At 34.5% G+C, this 19,920-nt stretch overlaps 1 protein-coding gene across 3 annotated transcripts in view; it reads right to left on the reverse strand.

Annotated features, from left to right (window-relative positions):
* Window positions 1–19,920, reverse strand: part of LOC149785851 (putative ATP-dependent RNA helicase TDRD12) — a 313,410-nt gene that overhangs the window by 63,125 nt on the left and 230,365 nt on the right. For all 3 annotated transcript variants that reach the window (XM_089979811.1, XM_089979813.1, XM_089979812.1), the window contains 3 exons: window positions 17,828–17,962; window positions 17,364–17,424; window positions 13,676–13,743 (listed from right to left, as the gene is read on the reverse strand). In XM_089979811.1, the coding sequence (XP_089835937.1) occupies window positions 13,676–13,743; window positions 17,364–17,424; window positions 17,828–17,962 (264 nt within the window). The remainder of the gene's footprint in view (window positions 1–13,675; window positions 13,744–17,363; window positions 17,425–17,827; window positions 17,963–19,920) is intronic.

Below are 19,920 nucleotides of genomic sequence, written 5' to 3' on the forward strand. Positions count from 1 at the left end.
AGAAAATGATGCATGTACCCCAAACATTGCCGGGGGGGGGGGGAGAGAAAGAGAGAGAGAGAGAGAGAGAGAGAGAGAGAGAGAGGAGGGGTAGGTAATAAATGCGGACGCAAAATTATGTGCTTCATTGGCGTGGTTACCATCTTAAATTGATGCATATTAAATGAGAAATACACCTGCAGTGAAAACAGAGAAGACATATAAAATATTCTACTTTATTCAGCGAACCATGCATTGGTACATATATGTCGATACTGTATATATCCACATGTCAATGTATAGCATGAACAGAGTATCAACACTATACTCACCTGCAAATCTCATCACATACATTGAATCCACAATACAAGTAATTCCATCAAAAATATGCACACAAATTTAAAGTAATAATAATTTTGTCACTGGTCATGTACGTCTGAATTCAGTAGAAAAAAATAGCACAATCACATAACGAATGATGAAGCACATTTACTTTTCAGTGCATCCCAAGTCACTAAAATTTAGTTTGCGTTTTAAGCTGCCATTGGTAGCATTCGTAAGCATAAATATTTTTTCCTGCAAAAGGAAGCTTTCACAGCACAGTAAACATATTCCAGTCACACTGGAAAATGAAATAATCCATCAGATTCAATTGCTTTTATTTAAGTTTGGTACTGACTTCCTTTGAAGAAAAGTTCTTTGTTTTTATTGAAGACTGTAATTGGGTTTCTTTAATGAATGGTGCATGCGTTTTAGAAGTCACCACTAAAGGACAGCTTTGGAGAACCAAACAAATGCCCATTTCTTATTGTGGCAGCAACATCAAATAACTGTACTGCATGATTGAGACTGATTTTTTTTCCATTTGTTTAGTACGTTTTCATAACAATAAGTGCTTCAAAGGTAATCTATTTTCTTTGAAATTTCAGCAACCTATTTTATCTGGGTACATTTTTAAAAACTGAATTGGCCATCGTTTGGTCGATTATAGTTACTGTTCCTCTCTGCCTACTGAATAGACCAAAAAGATCTTGTTTTGTTTGTGTCTTTTTTCTTTTGTTTTTTTTTGTGGGTCTTTTTATACATCTGTGGTAGCGGAGTGATGCTGCCTTCCATGCATGCACCAGAAATTTAAAAAAGGGTGAACAGACGATAGAGATGCAGGTGTTCTGGTCTGATGTCAGTGATAACAACAGAAAATGTGAGTTGTTATGAAGGATTTAAGATTAGTACAGAAAATGAGGGTGTTCTGAAGGATTTAATTCTGAGTGAAAAGAAGAGGAATTTTACTTACCATTCACATACAAATGTCAGTCTATGTAAATATATTAATTACTTGTGAGTGGCCGAAAATCCAACAAAAGATAAATTATGAGATAATGACTTGTCTGGTTGATCTCTGCTACCAGAAATGTCAACAACAAATAAATGGATATCTCACAACATACAATATTCAAGCTAGATGTCAACATAAGCAGTTTATGATATATAATGCACTGTTAAGATGGTTTGTCAATATGGACAAAGAACGTTTATTTAACAATAGATTAATTTCACTATATTTTATATCAAGTTTGCGGCTTCATTTCATGGTGCCTCTGAATTTTTCCACTACAAACCGATGGTTGTATATACAAGTTTAAACAGCCAACAATGTCACCAATAAAAAATATGAAATGGCCAGATAGTATATTTTGCTCCTACTGAGGACAAAAATCACAATTTACGACATTGGCGAAGCCCTGAGTGATCCCTGAATAAACCTTTTACACATTGTTTTTCATACTTTTAAGAAGAAAAACAATTTTTTCATGCACAAGAAAAATACATATAAAATTTCAGGAGCCATGCCACGATTGTCCTTTATCATTCATATGAGATCTCTTCCCCAAAATGATAATAAACCTCTAACGGTTTTTCCATACTATTAATAAGGATTTTTATTTCATGTATGAGAAATATACATGTATAAGAAAGTTTGGGAGCCACACCATGACCGTGTTATACACGAATTCATGTTATAACTGAGCGTGCTATAGAGGGGTCACACTTAATAACTTTTGAACTGACAGTGCTTTAAGATTCAAATCTGAACCCAATACTGGAAATTATTGTAACTTTTGGACTGACAGTACTAAAAGACTCAAATCTGAACCCAATACTGGAAATAATTATAACTTTTGATCTGACAGTACTAACAGATTAAAATTTGGACCAAATACTGGAAATTATTATAATGTTTGAACTGACGGTGCTAAAAGATTCAAATTTGGACCAAATACTGGAAATTATTATAACGTTTGAACTGACAGTGCTAAAAGACTCAAATCTGAACCCAATACTGGAAATAATTAGGGCTGTTCCAGTAAAACATATATCCCCCCCGGGGACGGCACTTCAAAAAAACTTCTGTTGGAGGTTGTGTTTCGAACTATTTTAATTCTGACAGTGGAAGGTTGGTTAGGAAAATCACTTCTGTTGTGGGTTGTGGTAACAAAATGAGAAATCGCTGGTGGGTTTGTCAGAAAGAAGAAAGAAAAAAACCCGAAAATATATTTAAAATCCCATCTACCCCGCTCCTAGCGGTCTAACGTGAATAAAACATTGAGTCAGAAAATGATGCCAGTACACGCGAGTGCACGTACTTTGTACGAATTCGCGTACTTTTAAAGCAGTGATACGCGTTCGTCAAATTACGTCAACGCCGCGGATATAAAAAAATGTTCTTTGCGCAGTATGCAATTTTTATTAAACTTTTAACTTTAACTTTAAAAGTGCATTTCGCGACGTAATTCGCGCTGCCCCAACTGTCTCACAACGCTTGATGCGACATCCAGATATCTGGATACTTCGGTTCGACACGAATGGCTGTTAAACGAAATTTGATTCGTTTATTGGCCCTGGAACAGTCATTTTATGGAATTTTAGCCTTACTTTCATCGTGAAAGTTTTACAAATGCGTGTTTCCAATAAGGGCCACACAGGAAACCAAAATGGTTGAATGACAACACGGTTTGTGTTCAGACGACGTTTTTCAGTCGGCAAATACTGGCTGGTGATAGCTATGATGACAACGAATTTTATGTATATCGGTCTGTTGTGAATTGGAAAAATGTCACTGGAAATACCAGTGTGTGATTTTGAGCCCAAAATTGATGTTGAGTGCGAGTCCGATGTACGTGTTGGATGGACAATATGCCGGTTATATTTATTAAATATACCCATGTCTAAACAAGTAGACTATGGGAATGTTGAACTTAAAACCCTAATACAACATTATGGAAGAGAAAAATTTGGCATAAGAAGCAGCAAAACACTGATTCAAGGAAGTGAATCTTTGGCAGGATTCATGTTAGTGAAAACTGACAGAGGTCTCGGAAACGCTTATAATCACGCGTATTTGGTCGCCAATTTTTTTATTTAGGCGGGCGGTAAAATTCAAATACTTGCCAGTCCTGCTTCAGTCACCTGCATAGTGGGGAAAATGTGTTGATCAGTTAGCTGTGATGATATTTACAATGACAGAATTTAGTGGTTGAAAGCCCCCCCCCGTCATCACCATTATAAGAGTACATCAAAAGAACATGCTGCAATAGCTAAGCGGCGAGATCAAAGGCTTTGACTGGCAGCTGGGTGGGAAAATCTACTGATACTTACAGTGCTTGAATTTAGAAGCAGAAATACCCAGAGATGTACATGTGGTCATTTATAACAGTACATCAAATAAACAACTTCAGCTTTCATTCTTGTGTTCATTTCTGAGTGTAACCGAATAAGCAGTGCATGTGACCTTGGAATCATGACATGTTGAGACATAGACTTGAATGAGTATTTTGGGGTTCAAGGGCAAACTGACGAAGATTGTGAGATTCAGGAGAGGGCTAAAGTTGCTAGAACTGATAATTTGAAAGGGACATTAGCCAAGTGTATGAAAGTGTGTGATGCCTAGCTTAGTGCTTTGAATAAGACCTTCCTTGGATTGAAAAAATTCAGACTCACTCTGATGGACAAGCAAGAGCTATGTCAGTGTTATAAATATGTCAGTGCTATAAAGAATGAAGAAATTAAACTCTATGGCAACCAATAGTTACTATAATTGGCATAGTTTTCTGAGAGGGGACTGCAACTTTTCCTGATGGGACTCATATTTTTACCAAAATGGGAGCCATGGACTCTTAGTTTTAAAATCCTAACGAGACCTCTGGTTCAAAACTTTTCTTTCTGGGACAGAGATATCCAAGAGAGAATACCCAGGGGGCCATACATGTGAGATGTTGAAAATTGCACAACAATAAAGAACAGTTAACTTGTTCAAGCTAGTTATGCATATGCATTTCAGACAGCAGGCAATGAAAATAAGTGTGTGTAGATCTCAAGTTGGCAGAACCACTGAGCAACAAAAGAATAAAAAGACAAACTTTTGTATCATATGCAGATGTATGACCAAATGATGTACATGCTCTCTATGTGCAAAAATTAAATGACATTAAATATAAGAGACTGGCTGATCTGTGTAAACTCAAAGCAAGATGGATAAAATTTGACCTGTTTATGTTCGGTTCTTCCATATATATGGTATCACGGTACCAATTGTTTTTCCATATACCTCAATGCTAATGTTTTGTGAAATAAATATACTTTCTGTCCTACTTGGGCATGCATGTCACATGCTGTCATATAGAACAATGCTAGATTGTCAATTTGACAATGACATAACCAGGTACTCCATTGCATTTAAGAGAGATAACTCTACTGGAACTAGACAGGGGTAAGAGTTATCTAGTCACAACAAGCACATTTTCAGTCATGTGTACCATATTTTAAAAAAATCATAAAAAATACAAAATATGATCTAGATAGAAATTAACACAAACTCACATGTTGCCAAGAGGCTCAACTTTTTTTTAAGCCAAACAGAAAGTACAAGTCTTACATAATGCACCAATCACAGCTAGTTTTGTTCTTTAATTCTGAATACAATGTTCCATACACCTTAAGCTCCGCCCACCTGGACTTGCGCAATTGGTACCGTTATACCTATAGCAAACCTTAATTTTTCCAATAATCTGTGAAATAGTTCGGGACTGTATAAGTAACAAATATACTTAGTCTCACTTGTGAAAAACAATTTGATGAGGTACTAACCTATGTCTTATATGAATGTGTATAGAAATGTCATTGAGCTGTTTGAACTATTGTTTTCATACTTTTGCTTCACCATCAAAATCATCTTTTGAAATAAAATGAATTCTTTCAACTATGAGTTGTATATTATTCATATCAGCAATTATTGAACTTCACATAGGTGATATGGGATAAATCACATTATATCATATTATGTAATAACTAGGTCAAAGGTCAATGTACCAAATAGTATGCACCTGTCCTACTTCAAAATGTACAATTCACCTAAAAGAAAGGAATTTATATTTGTTTGGTAGGTGCAGAACTTAACATCAGAGACAGGTGGACATGACCCAATCTTATTATAAAGTATAAGCTTTGACCACTTTACACTATCTACAGATACAAGAGGTCACTAACCACCAGTCCTCACACAAAGGTCCACCTACCCATCCTCTTTGTAACACAAATAGTAAGCTTTCCTCCTTTGTAATGTGAATAAAATTGTTTCAATAAGCCAGTCAGTCACCAAATATAGTAAATCGCAGCTTCTAAGTGGTTATGTTTGGATTGGGAGGTGAAATTAGGGGAATAAAATACAGAAAAATGCCAAATATAAACACTAAGTATAGCACATCAAATGGAGTTAAAAACAGGAGGAAAGTGTTTATCTAAAAGGGAGAGGTAGCTTATGATAAAGGAATTAAAGGTGGCAAAATCAGCAATGCGAAAAATGAGAAGTGAAAGTTTGATGACCTTACCTTGGACAAATATATGGGGCAGGGCCCAACAGGTCCAAGGACAGCCCAAAGGCAACTGTGCTATAACATCCCTTACAGGACCCAAATTTCAAGTGAAGTTGTGTTCATTTCCATCTAATATAAAAGGGTGAATAATTTAGATAATATAGATACATCTAAAGTATATTTCTTCTACATAAGAATTTAATAATAATTGGCATAAGATAGAGAGAAACTTATCTCAGAGCCAAGCAGAACATACCTTATCAGTTTTTAAACTTGTAAACTTTACTGTGAGAAATTATCAAATTGCTTCTACTTACATTTGCATCAAGATTGAGGGCTAATATAATACTTCACAAATCTTCTCTTTATTTTCATAATCAGTCACTGAAAATGTGAGATTTTATTTCCTTGAAATGTTATGACTGGTGTAAGGGAGATAACTGAATGATATACATAAGGTGTGGTAACCTTGAATACATTATCCATGTAATATAGATGAGTTCATCAACAACCTGTATTAACTTCATTGCAATTAAATTATCTCAAAATACATTACTGACAAAGTGAGAACCTAACATTTAGACTCCTATGTTTAGTGGAGACCTCAAGAGTCATGTAATTTTAATTTCTAAGATGACGCAGCTCTTTCATATCACATAGTTCATATTTTCTACAATGCCGGCATGTAGAGTGCAGCCTTCCATAACCATGCAGATATCATCTCATGCCAATTTGGATTCTTGCGATGGGATGCAAAGTTTCAAGAACAGTGTGGATTTGAATGGAATGAATACGCACTGTGTGACTAAAATGGTTATCATTCTGTAATGTTGGACCAAACATGGAAATTCCACAAGAGCAGCTTGACAGAAAGAAATAGGATTAATTGAAAGTCAGTAGTAGATTATAATTGGGCTTATACAAGTGCCAATGGGAAATGCTGACTTAAGGAAACTGTTCTTGTTTGTTGGTATTCACTGCTACTTCAACAAAAGGGAATGCAAGAGAACTGAACTAACTACATGAACAATTTCAAAGCAGGAGAGTGTAAAAAAAAAAAAGGGACAATTAGAGCAGGACAATTCAAATCAAAATGGGAAGGAATACCAAATCCTTAATAAATTACCTAAAAATTACTCATGCCAGAACATCCCACATGGTACAAGTGATCTATCTACAAGTGTACTTAGAATGTTCTCTATCCTGGTTTATGGCATGCCTTACAAGAACAAGATAGTTGTTTTTGTACACATGATTTTTCATCTTTTGCAGGTACAATAGCCAATATTTGGCCAAAATCAACTATATTATGTTTACATAACTTATTTTGTTGCATGCATTCCAATCTAGGAGGTAACAGCACATACATAAAGGCATCAGGTAACACAAGTCTATATCTATCATAGCTATAGTTATCAAAAGTCCCCATCCAAAGCCATCTTGTGCTATTTTCTAAAGATTTCATACATTTTATTCTTAAAGAACTTTCAATATTTGACCAAAAGTGTTCAGCATACATTTGTTTTCCTACATCAAACTAGTATAGTTCATAAATGCCGCCCACATGTATGCGTTTCTATGGAAACACTGTGAGGCTATTCTTTCCTTTAGGTATCACGGTACCAATTGTTTTTCCATATACCTCAATGCTAATGTTTTGTGAAATAAATATACTTTCTGTCCTACTTGGGCATGCATGTCACATGCTGTCATATAGAACAATGCTAGATTGTCAATTTGACAATGACATAACCAGGTACTCCATTGCATTTAAGAGAGATAACTCTACTGGAACTAGACAGGGGTAAGAGTTATCTAGTCACAACAAGCACATTTTCAGTCATGTGTACCATATTTTAAAAAAATCATAAAAAATACAAAATATGACTAGATAGAAATTAACACAAACTCACATGTTGCCAAGAGGCTCAACTTTTTTTTAAGCCAAACAGAAAGTACAAGTCTTACATAATGCACCAATCACAGCTAGTTTTGTTCTTTAATTCTGAATACAATGTTCCATACACCTTAAGCTCCGCCCACCTGGACTTGCGCAATTGGTACCGTTATACCATATAGATCATGGTGGTATTTTCTGCAGACCTTTTGGCACTTAGTTCCAAGCCATCATTTGGTATTTGTTTCGCAAAATGGATAACTAAAAAAGTATATTATCTAGTACAATACATTTTTAAGCAGTATCATTAACTGATGATGAAACTGATGAAAAAATACTTGATGTCATTCTGATATATGGATTCTTTACTACACTACTAATCTGTTCATCCTGATTCTTTTCTTTTTTTAACCAAATCCTTTGGTCTTACTGGTACTGTGCTTTTAATAAAATTGTAACTTCTGTTTTCTTGCAATCTAAATATTTATAATGATGTGTTATTGTCAAAAGGTAAAATGTGCTTAGTGTTGTAAAATCTAAAACTATTAATTAGCAAGGGACTAAAGTAAAAAGTGGACAGAAATTATTACCATATTACAGTGCTGTTAGAAACAACAGAATAGCTGTACAAGATGTATTTTGCACAAAGTTGTAGAACTAGCACTCATATTGTCACCACATACTCTACTTAAATAATTATATCATTATTTCTGTATATTCCTATCAGTATTTTCCCAGTGGTAGTAATTTTCTGATCTGATGTTCATTACTTGTGCAATTTTCACACATCAAGAATTCTCACCGTATCATTAAAAAACAATGTAATCTGCACCAAATTGAGTTGTTTGAGAAGAAATGAATTTTTTTAACCCAAAAATCACTGAAGCTACAAGTTCTTGCATTAAGGTCTCACATTAAATAAAACTGAAGTAGCCATGATAGTAGTTTCGGATGCAACTGTACCAATTTCACCTTTGGTATATCCAGATCTTAAATGTGATGGAGGAACATAGGTCCAAAATAAACACATCAATATTAGAACCTGTTCATTGACTATGAATCAAGTATCCGAGTACAACTGAATTGCTAGAAATTTTTAATTTTTTTGACAACATCATAATTAGCTGTCAAATATAGAGTAAGCCTATAGTCTTTATGCCATCCCAACCAAGGCCCCACCACAACCACGTGACCATGCCCAAAGACATCACAGTAATAATCGCTATACAACTAGAGATGACATCTCTTCGAGAACTTTGATTTCAGTAGAGCTGTAACAGAGTGGAACAGTAAGAAAGAGTGACAGATATTTAAGTGTTAGGGAGATATTTAACGATGGTTATTCCCACCACCACCACTTCCTCATTGGAGATCACACACACACAAAACTTAAGTACATCCTGAAATCCTGGCAGCATCCCTGCAGAAGAGATAACTTTACTATTCAATTCTATTGGTCTCTGGTTATCCCATGGTATTTCTGTTACTTGAACATTATCTTACAGTGTGTCCATTCAGCATGGTCGAAAAAGGCTTACAACCATTGAGTTGTTCAAGGACTCCCATTACTACAGATGTGAAAGAACGCGAATCATACTATAAATCAGTGAAGATAAAATAGAGTATATATGTGTTTGACTGTCCCTGATTGGTTGATAATGAAAGTAAGATTTTAGTAAAAACAATCTTTTGAGAGCTTGTTCTACTTGTAACTGAAAAAAGTGAGGGACATTGTTTTATTAACATAATTTCCATCCCTTTACAGACCTGAGTTTGGACGACTCATTACTGAAATCAGCAGCTGACTCTGGTGCAGTATTGAAAGCACACATTTCAAATTTGTATAGATCCAGAAAATGGTGCGGCTGTTATGGGTTTTTTTCTTCACAAAAGCTGTCGTCATAGATGTGTCTAGACTGATATAAATTTGATCATGAGCACTCAAAATTTTAAGTTACTAAATTTTAATATCGTGGTGTTTGCACAAATTTAGTGGGAACTGAATTAGTGCAGTGTCCTGAACTCTTGAGTTTTGTGCAGAAATATGGAATCCAAGCAGAATATATCCAGAAATGTAGAGGTTTTTAATCTTGAATTTAGTCTCCCCATTGTGTTTCACACTGATATGCATATTCACAGAACATTTGACAGTAGTAGGAAAAGTAAGTGAGAAATTTAGATACATATGATAAACAAGACACAGTATGTGGGGGGACAAGATCATAAGAACAGGCTAGAATGGAGAAGTATAATAAAAACAATAATGAGTAGAAGTATGCCTCTTTTTTTGTGTGTGCAACATTATTTTCTTAGATTCAGTAAGAAATTTCATCAAAAGGAAGACAATAAAGGGTGTACAGTTAACTAAACCAATATGAATTTAGCTACTTAAAAGCTGTATCAAATTGATTTTAACCTTCTGGTCTGTTTCTGTCCATTCTGGTGATATGTCCACTGAATCAGTATGGTTGGAAAAAATATTTGGCAAATTTAAAAAATTAAAAACCTGTTGGCAGATTATGATTATACCCTACTTCTGCCTGAGAGATGTGAATAATTTTATTTCTTGGTTTGTTGATTGTGGTTGTTGCTCAATTCAAATGCATCATTGAAAAACACTGATGCATTCTCATACTTTGTTACAAATATTTGTTACAGATGCATATCATCAGATATTGGTGAATATAGCTTGAATAAGTTATAACAGTTCTACTTTGAACAATGAACATTGTTAAGAGAAAATTTAAGTGAGCGAAAATGTAAACTTTTCAGCAGTGTGTGATGGAGGATTGCTCAAGACTTTTCCATCTCATGCTCACCATGAAAAATCCATTTGCACCAACTGATGATGACTTTTAGGTAACTGTCAGAAAGGCATAATTGACGATATTCTATAGTCTACAAAAATTACTTGAGTCAAAAGTTGTAAACTCGTACAGCTGTGGCAAAAATGATTGACTAGTACCTTTGCTGCTGTTGCTACAGTTGATTAGTTGGTTGATTCAGTGTGGTTTGATTTTGGGTTTTTTGGTGATTTTTTTACAATATATTAGGTGGAGGAAGGACCCCGAAAGACCACCAACCTAAATTGGTTGATCTGTGACACAAACTCACTCTGTGAGATGTTTAAGTGATGTAAAAGCAAGCACCTTAGTACACTTGGGCACATGGAGCCTCTGTTGATTTGACGTTTATCTCCAACAGCTGAAGTCATTTAGACATGAGCTCTCGGGGTTTCAGTAGATCAGTATGTCCTTTACACCATTTTCAGATGAAGAGAATCTATATATGGCAGCCAGTTTTACTGCTGAAGAAAATCCAAGTCCTTTTGAGACACCAAACACCACTTATGTAGAACCACTGACCTTCCACAAGTAACTGGCAACATTCTCATTAGCACATTGGAGGCAAGTAATCACATGACAAGCATCTTGTACCACTGCCATGGAAGCCCCTCAGATCCATATCACAAGACAAGCATCTTATACCACTCTGCCATGAAAGCCCCTCAGGCCATAGGTATAAGTCTCATATGAAAGACAAGAAGTGGGAGATGGAACCTGTGACAACTGGATTGAAAGTGTATAACGTTACTGCTAGGCCATCAGTGATGATGATGCTGTTGACAATGCAGTTAACTGCAATGATATTGATTTTATGAGTGCTCTGGGAAAAATGATTCCTTGACTTTCATCCACTTTTTTTAATCTATGATATAAAAATGTTTGACTTGCTATATTTTGTTATAACTTTATATTTGTCTTGAAACAAGGCGTAAAAATAAGACATCAGTAATTGAAAAAGATGTTTTTACAAGAAATGATAAAGTGTAAAAGTAAACAAATGATGCAACATCACTTCCACAGGCATCATTGTTTTTTATCTCTGACAAATCATAAAAGTTTACCAAAACATTTATTGGAAAAAATAATAACAATGAATCATAGAATCTGACCACACATTTAAAGCAATACAAGATTTAGCTATTATTCTAATCAAAAGCAGCATGCCTGAGAACAAAGAAAAATAGCAAGACATATTGATCACTTTAGGAAACACACAGTTTAGTAAGGATACAAATTCATGATTTCTGTATTAGAATGGAAATAACTATTATAAAATCTGTATTCATGGATGTTAAATTAGTAGGTATTAAGGGACTGATCAATGACATCTACAAATAATAAGCCACCATGAAAATCTGTGATTTCACAGTATCAGAGACATACTTGGCTGACAGAAAAACAAACAAAAGGACAAAAGACTGATTATAATGAATGAATATAAATAAAAATATGCAGTAGATTATATGATGTATATGAATTCAGTAGATTACCTCCAGCCAGCTGTCATTTAAATCGCTTCTGTTCCCAACCCAATATTAAAATTGCTTCCACCACCCACAAACCCATAGCCAGAAATTATGTTAAAAAATATACTTCTCTAGGGGGCAGTGTTTCTCAATTAAAACACATATGACAGTGGATCATAATTTTTTAAAATTGCTTCTGTTGTGGGTTGGTTGAATTTGAAAGTGCCTTCCCCCCGGGGGGTATATGTTTTACTGGAACAGCCCTTACAACTTTTGATCTGACAGTACTAAAAGATTCAAATCTGAACCCAATACTGGAAATTATTATAACTTTGGAACTGACAGTGAACCCAATACTGGAAATCATTATAACTTTTGAAATGACAGTGCTAAAAGATTCAAATCTGAACCAAATCCTGGAAATTATTATAACTTTTGAACTGACAGTACTAAAAGGTTCAAATCTGAACCCAATACTGGAAATTATTATAACTTTAGAACTGACGGTACTAAAAGATTCAAATTTGAATCCAATCCTGGAAATTATTATAACTTTGGAATTGACAGTACTAAAAGATTCAAATTTGGACAAAATACTGGAAATTATTATAACTTTGGAATTGACAGTACTAAAAGATTCAAATTTGGACAAAATACTGGAAACTGAATTGCCCTGATGATATTCACATCATGAGCATTTCATTTATCTTCATGGAAAAAGATCCACTGGACATCAAGAAAAGTTTTAAAATCAATTTTTTTTGTCTTCTCTTAAGTCAAGTTTCAAAATGCAATTGTGAACATTCACATTGGTAAATGTTAATAAAACATAAATAACCATGTTGCAAATTCTATTACTGTTTCAGAGATATATAGTTGTATATACTGTACTTTAATAAAGAAATAACAATGATACAACATTTTTTGCAATACTGTGAAAGTCATAATTTCTGTTGCTGCTGCTGAAGTATGATGCTCTTTTTCTACCACACTGTATTTTTACCACACTGTATTGTTACCACACTGTATTTTTAACACACTGTATTGTTACCACTTCTACCACACTGTATTTCTAACACACTGTATTTTTACCACACTGTATTGTTACCATACTGTATTGTTACCACACTGTATTTTTACCACACTGTATTTCTACTACACTGCATTGTTACCACACTGTATTTTTACCACACTGTATTTCTACCACACTATTTTTACCACAGTGTATTGTTACCACACTGTATTTTTACCACACTGTATTTCTACCACACTGTATTTTTACCACACTGTATTTAGCAATGATTCTCAGGATTCAGACACTACAGTTGAAATTGGTCAACAGGATAAAATAGGTTCATTTACTAATAAAACAAAAGACAGAACTGGGTACAAAATTCAAGAACAATGAAGGTATTTATTACCATTCTGAAATTAAATTCAAATTACAACAGCCCAACAAAATGTTAATACATAAATTGTACTAAACCCTATTAGATTCATGGATCATTTGTATACTAGTGATAATGGCTGTGAAGAAAAACTTAAAAAACAAATCAGACATTTTTTAATCAGAACATAATGAAAACTTTTTTTAGATAGTGATACAGCTGTACTCACTTATTGACTGAACTGGAAAATCTGGCAATGGACGCAGCAGCCACTCTCTGGATTTCTGGATCAGAGTTCTGAAGCAGAGAACATTTACTGAAAAAATTCAAAGCAAGCCAAATAACTAAACATGTTATTAACTTCAATCAATTATTTAATTACCTTGTGGATGATGTTGAAAATGACAAACAAAAATGTCTTTTTCAAGAAGTATTGCAGTGAATGAAATGTCTTTTGACAAAGGATTATGCAACCATAAAATTACTTCAACACTTAGTATTCAAAGCCAAATATTGATTACATCATGATTGGAATGGGAAGCATTATATGTTACATTATGATTGGAATGGGAAGCATTATATGTTACATTATGATTGGAATTGGAAGTGTTATATGTTACATTATGATAGGATTGGGAAGCATTATGTTACATTATGATTGGAATTGGAAGTGTTATATCTTACAGTATGATTGGAATGGGAAGCATTATATGTTACATTATGATTGGAATGGGAAGCATTATATGTTACATTATGATTGGAATTGGAAGCGTTATATGTTACATTATGATAGGATTGGGAAGCATTATGTTACATTATGAGTGGAATTGGAAGTGTTATATCTTACAGTATGATTGGAATGGGAAGCATTATATGTTACATTATGATTGGAATGGGAAGTGTTATATGTTACATTATGATTAGAATGGGAAGCGTTATATGTTACATTATGATTGGAATGGGAAGCATTATGTTACATTATGACTGGAATGGGAAGCATTATGTGTTACATTATGACTGGAATGAGAAGCATTATATGTTACTTTATGATTGGAATGGGAAGCGTTATATGTTACATTATATTGGAATGGGAAGCGTTATGTGTTACATTATGACTGGAATGGGAAGCATTATATGTTACTTTATGATTGTAATGGGAAGCGTTATATGTTACATTATGACTGGAATTGGAAGCGTTATATGTTACGTTATGATTGGATTGGGAAGCATTGTTACATTATGATTGGAATTGGAAGCATTATATGTTACATTATGATTGGAATGGGAAGTGTTATATGATTACATTATGATTAGAATGGGAAGCGTTATATGTTACATTATGATTGGAATGAGAAGCATTATGTTACATTATGATTGGAATGGGAAGCATTGTGTTACATTATGACTGGAATGGGAAGCGTTATGATACATTTTGATTGGAATGGGAAGCATTATATGTTACATTATATTGGAATGGGAAGCATTATGTGTTACATTATGACTGGAATGGGAAGCATTATATGTTACTTTATGATTGGAATGGGAAGTGTTATATATTACATTATGACTGGAATTGAAAGCGTTATATGCTACATTATGATTGGATTGGGAAACATTATGTTACATTATGATTGGAATTGGAAGCATTATATGTTACATTATGATTGGAATGGGAAGCATTGTGTTACATTATGACTGGAATGGGAAGCAATATGTGTTACATTATGATTGGAATGGGAAGCATTATATGATACATTTTGATTGGAATGGGAAGCAATATATGTTACATTATGATTGGAATGGGAAGCATTATATGTTACATTATGATTGGAATGGGAAGTAATATATGTTACATTATGATTGGAATGGGAAGCATTATATGATACATTATGATTAGAATGGGAATCATTATAACTGACATTATGATTGGAATGGGAAGCATTATATGATACATTATGATTGGAATGGAAAGCGTTATATGATACATTATGATTGGAATGGAAAGCATTATATGTTACATTATGATTGGAATTGGAAGCATTATATGTTATATTATGATTGGAATGGGAAGCATTATGTTACATTATGATTGGAATGGGAAGCGGTATATGACACATTATGATTGGAATGGAAAGCGTTATATGTTACATTATGATTGGAATGGGAAGCATTATATATTAAATTATGATTGGAATGGGAAGCATTATATGTTACATTATGATTGGGATGGGAAGCATTATGTTACATTATAATTGGAATGGGAAGCGTTATATGATACATTATGATTGGAATGGAAAGCGTTATATGTTACATTATGATTGGAATGGGAAGCATTACATGTTACATTATGATTGGAATGGGAAGCATTATGTTACATTATGACTGGAATGGGAAGAGTTATATGATACATTATGATTGATATGGGAAGCGTTACATGTTACATTATGATTGGAATGGGAAGGATTATATGTTATATTATGATTGGAATGATAAGCATTGAATGTTACATTATGATTGGAATGGGAAGCGTTATATGTTTCAACTGACAGGCTACTCATTTGGTAAGTAAAGAGGTAAATCAATTCTGTAGTTTTTATATCTGTGGAAAGAGGTATCTAGGTCAGAGATACTGGGTTAAACGGGAAGCGCTATTTCAGATATCTGTCAGAGATACAGGATTAAATGGGAAGCTCTATTTCAGATATCTAGGTCAGATATATCGGCTTAGACTGAAGAACTATCCCAAATATCCAGGCTATAGTTACTGGGTATAACTGGAAATCTATTCCAGATATCCAGGTAATGGATACAAGGTCAAATGGGAAGATCCATCCCAGATACTTTAAACAGAAATATGGCCTTCGATTGCAAGATCCATCCCATATATCCAAGTTAGGCACACAGGGTTCGATGTTAAGACTATCCTAGAGGACTACTGTCATTATTTTTGTTTCTCAAAAATATGAATACTTCAACCTGTTACATTTTAAATAACGTCCAATACTGTTATGATGTAGTGCCTTCTTTAAGTTTTCTCAGCACTACAAATTTTTTCATTTTTTGTCTGAACAAGTTTGGAATGCAGCCTGCCTTTTCAGATCGTATTGGTCAATCATTTTATTTTGGACAAAAGTTTTTTCTCAGAGTTGTAGTCATTATTTTTCACCCTATATTTTTAAGTAAACAATACAATGTTCCAAGATTCCTGAAAATAAAATACATGATCTGGCTGTATTTGGTTTTTAGACTCTGTTGGCTTCAAGGCATCCAAATACCTCTACATGTTCACTTTGAGAAATAGAAACAGCATGTGTCATCAGACATCACATAGATGTAAAAAAATTTTTTAACTGGAGTTGCACACTGACTACATGTGAGTTATTCATCTTTGCATCTCACCTAGTTTTGCTAGTGGTCAACACAAATAATTCCCATTATTTATTGGTCACTTAGGTTCCATTATTTCATTTAATATTATAAAATATACAATTTGTAGATTAAATTAACTCTTGATTCTCCAAATGGTCAGATAACCTGGCTACTAATATTTTGCCCCAATGAATTAGCTGGCATCAGACCAGCTGGCTGGTGGCATTTTCACACAGTGCTCATTATACCATGAAATTAGCTGGCATCAGACCAGCTGGCAGGCGGCATTTTCACACAATGCTCATTACACCATGAAATAAGTTGGCATCAGAGCAGCTGGCTGGCAGCATTTTCACACAGTGCTCATTACACCAACTAGTCGCAGCCCTCAGCTTCAAGAACCAGACCACACCACCAGCCTTAGGCTTCAGCCTCATCACACCACATAAACAGGACCACTCAAACAATCAAGGCTGGTTCGTATTACTTTGTCCCAGTTCTTAGCATTTGTAAAACTGATCTGAATAATAAACTGTAATTCCAATTACCTGCTCTAGACACAGTGTCATCATGGTGACAACATCTTCTTTCAGTATCTCCTCTTGAAACCTGTTTTTCAAATGAAAAAAGTTTTGTTACTGAAATTGCTCATGTGCAATTGCAACAACAAAATAAGGCAGTAGTTTTACATATGACTACATTCAATATGTTCCAACCAAATGACACAGAATTTAACTGTTGCGCATGACTAAAAGACCATTACAATCAACTTATTCCACAGTGATAACATGAATATATGCAACATATGCAGAAATATAAAACAACAAATTATATGAAATGAGTAAGACATATGAAAGAATATACAGCTTTGAAAAAGTTTTTTTAAGTTTATGAAATCTTAAAAAGTTATAACAATCTATAACATTTTCTTTCTTCTTTCTTTAATGAGGACATGTGTGCATGATTTATGTCCCATTAAATGACCTTTCTCATGAAGAGGACAAGACCTTACCATACATCTGACTCTGCTAATCCCAGGATGCATTTGTCCAGAATATCCGCCAGAAGAGTGGCATTCCTAACATGACCAACAAGTTTACAGAGACTGGAAATTATTTCTGTCATTAGCCTGCTGCTCTTCATGACCCTAGAAATGCAGATAACAACAAAATGCAAAGTCAGTTAATGTGTGTACCCAAATTATTGTGAGGTCACCAAAAGTATACAGTCATGAAATCTAACCATATAGGCACTGGGCAAACTGAGAATAATCAAGTATCATGACCAAATCTAAAAGAGCATTAGGATAAAATCAGAAAAGTGGGGAATAAAATCATCAGAGACATTTGACTTGAAAACATAACTTTGACAGTGATACTTTGAAGTTAAGAATGTAAGTGTGCCATGGTTTATCAATATACTTAAAACAGTTTAAAAGACAGATGCAAAACTGAAATGGAAAAATCTTACAATATATGTCGAGGCCTGTGACCTTGACCCTACAACCCCAAATATGGAATACAACACATCTCTCTCTCTCCCCCATATTATATATATATATATATATATATATATATATATATATATACACACACACACACACAGAAACATATATATATCAACCCAATCATATAAACAACACTCAACTCTCTACATGAAATTCCATTACTTAGTACATACTGCAGTTTCTGGTGTAAGATCGAGTTATTTTTCTTTGCTATGATTGCTTTCTGTCCTTTGTCTTTAGCCTTAAATTACGTCAAAGTAATTTGATTCCGCATTTGGATAACACAAATTTACATGAATCTCCCCATCTGGACAACACAAACTTACATGAATCTCCCCATCTGGATAACACAAATTTACATGAATCTCCCCAACTCTGATTGCCTTTTATAAATATTTTCTATTATGAACCCAACATAAAGCTTGTAGATTTTTCATTTTAATGCTGTTTTTCATCTGAGGTGGCTGTTATCTTTTCCTTCATCACCAATTACCAGCTTTAAGCTTAAACTTCCAAGAATTAATATTATGATAAAGTTGTCTTTAATGAATTTAAAATAGGAAGAAATATAATCAAGAAAAATGTTAACAAGATATCAACAATGTGATCACACCTGATTGTATGAACTGAAACAGAAATAATACCAGAGATTACTCACATAAAAACTGCTGCTATTTAAGAAATGTTGAACAGAGACCATGCATACAATGTGATCATGTGACTCAGCAACTTTGATCCTATTGGGCAAACTACTTAACTACTAGTCAAAGCAGTATTTACATTAGTAAAAGAAAAGAGAAACCAAATCATAACTACCACTGAACTGTAAACAACCATTTTCCACTGACAAGGCATGAAGTTTGCACCTTATATTCACATGTTAAAGGACAGCAGGAAGACTCTTAAGGGTAAGGCTCTGGAGTTTTACACAAAGGACAGCAGGAAGACTCTTAAGGGTAAGGCTCTGGAGTTTTACACAAAGGACAGCAGGAAAACTCATAAGGGTAAGGCACTGGAGTTTTACACAAAGGACAGCAGGAAGACTCTTAAGGGTAAGGCTCTGGAGTTTTACACAAAGGACAGCAGGAAAACTCATAAGGGTAAGGCTCTGGAGTTTTACACAAAGGACAGCAGGAAGACTCTTAAGGGTAAGGCTCTGGAGTTTTACACAAAGGACAGCAGGAAGACTCTTAAGGGTAAGGCTCTGGAGTTTTACACAAAGGACAGCAGGAAGACTCTTAAGGGTAAGGCTCTGGAGTTTTACACAAAGGACAGCAGGAAGACTCTTAAGGGTAAGGCTCTGGAGTTTTACACAAAGGACAGCAGGAAGACTCTTAAGGGTAAGGCTCTGGAGTTTTACACAAAGGACAGCAGGAAGACTCTTAAGGGTAAGGCTCTGGAGTTTTACACAAAGGACAGCAGGAAGACTCTTAAGGGTAAGGCTCTGGAGTTTTACACAAAGGACAGCAGGAAGACTCTTAAGGGTAAGGCTCTGGAGTTTTACACAAAGGACAGCAGGAAGACTCTTAAGGGCAAGGCACTGGAATCAAGCATTACACAAAGGACAGCAGGAAAACTCTTAAGGGTAAGGCTCTGGA

The sequence above is a fragment of the Sinohyriopsis cumingii genome, chromosome 13, assembly GCF_028554795.1.
Source record: "Sinohyriopsis cumingii isolate HCF-2022 chromosome 13, ASM2855479v2, whole genome shotgun sequence".
Classification (NCBI taxonomy): Eukaryota; Metazoa; Mollusca; class Bivalvia; order Unionida; family Unionidae; genus Sinohyriopsis; species Sinohyriopsis cumingii.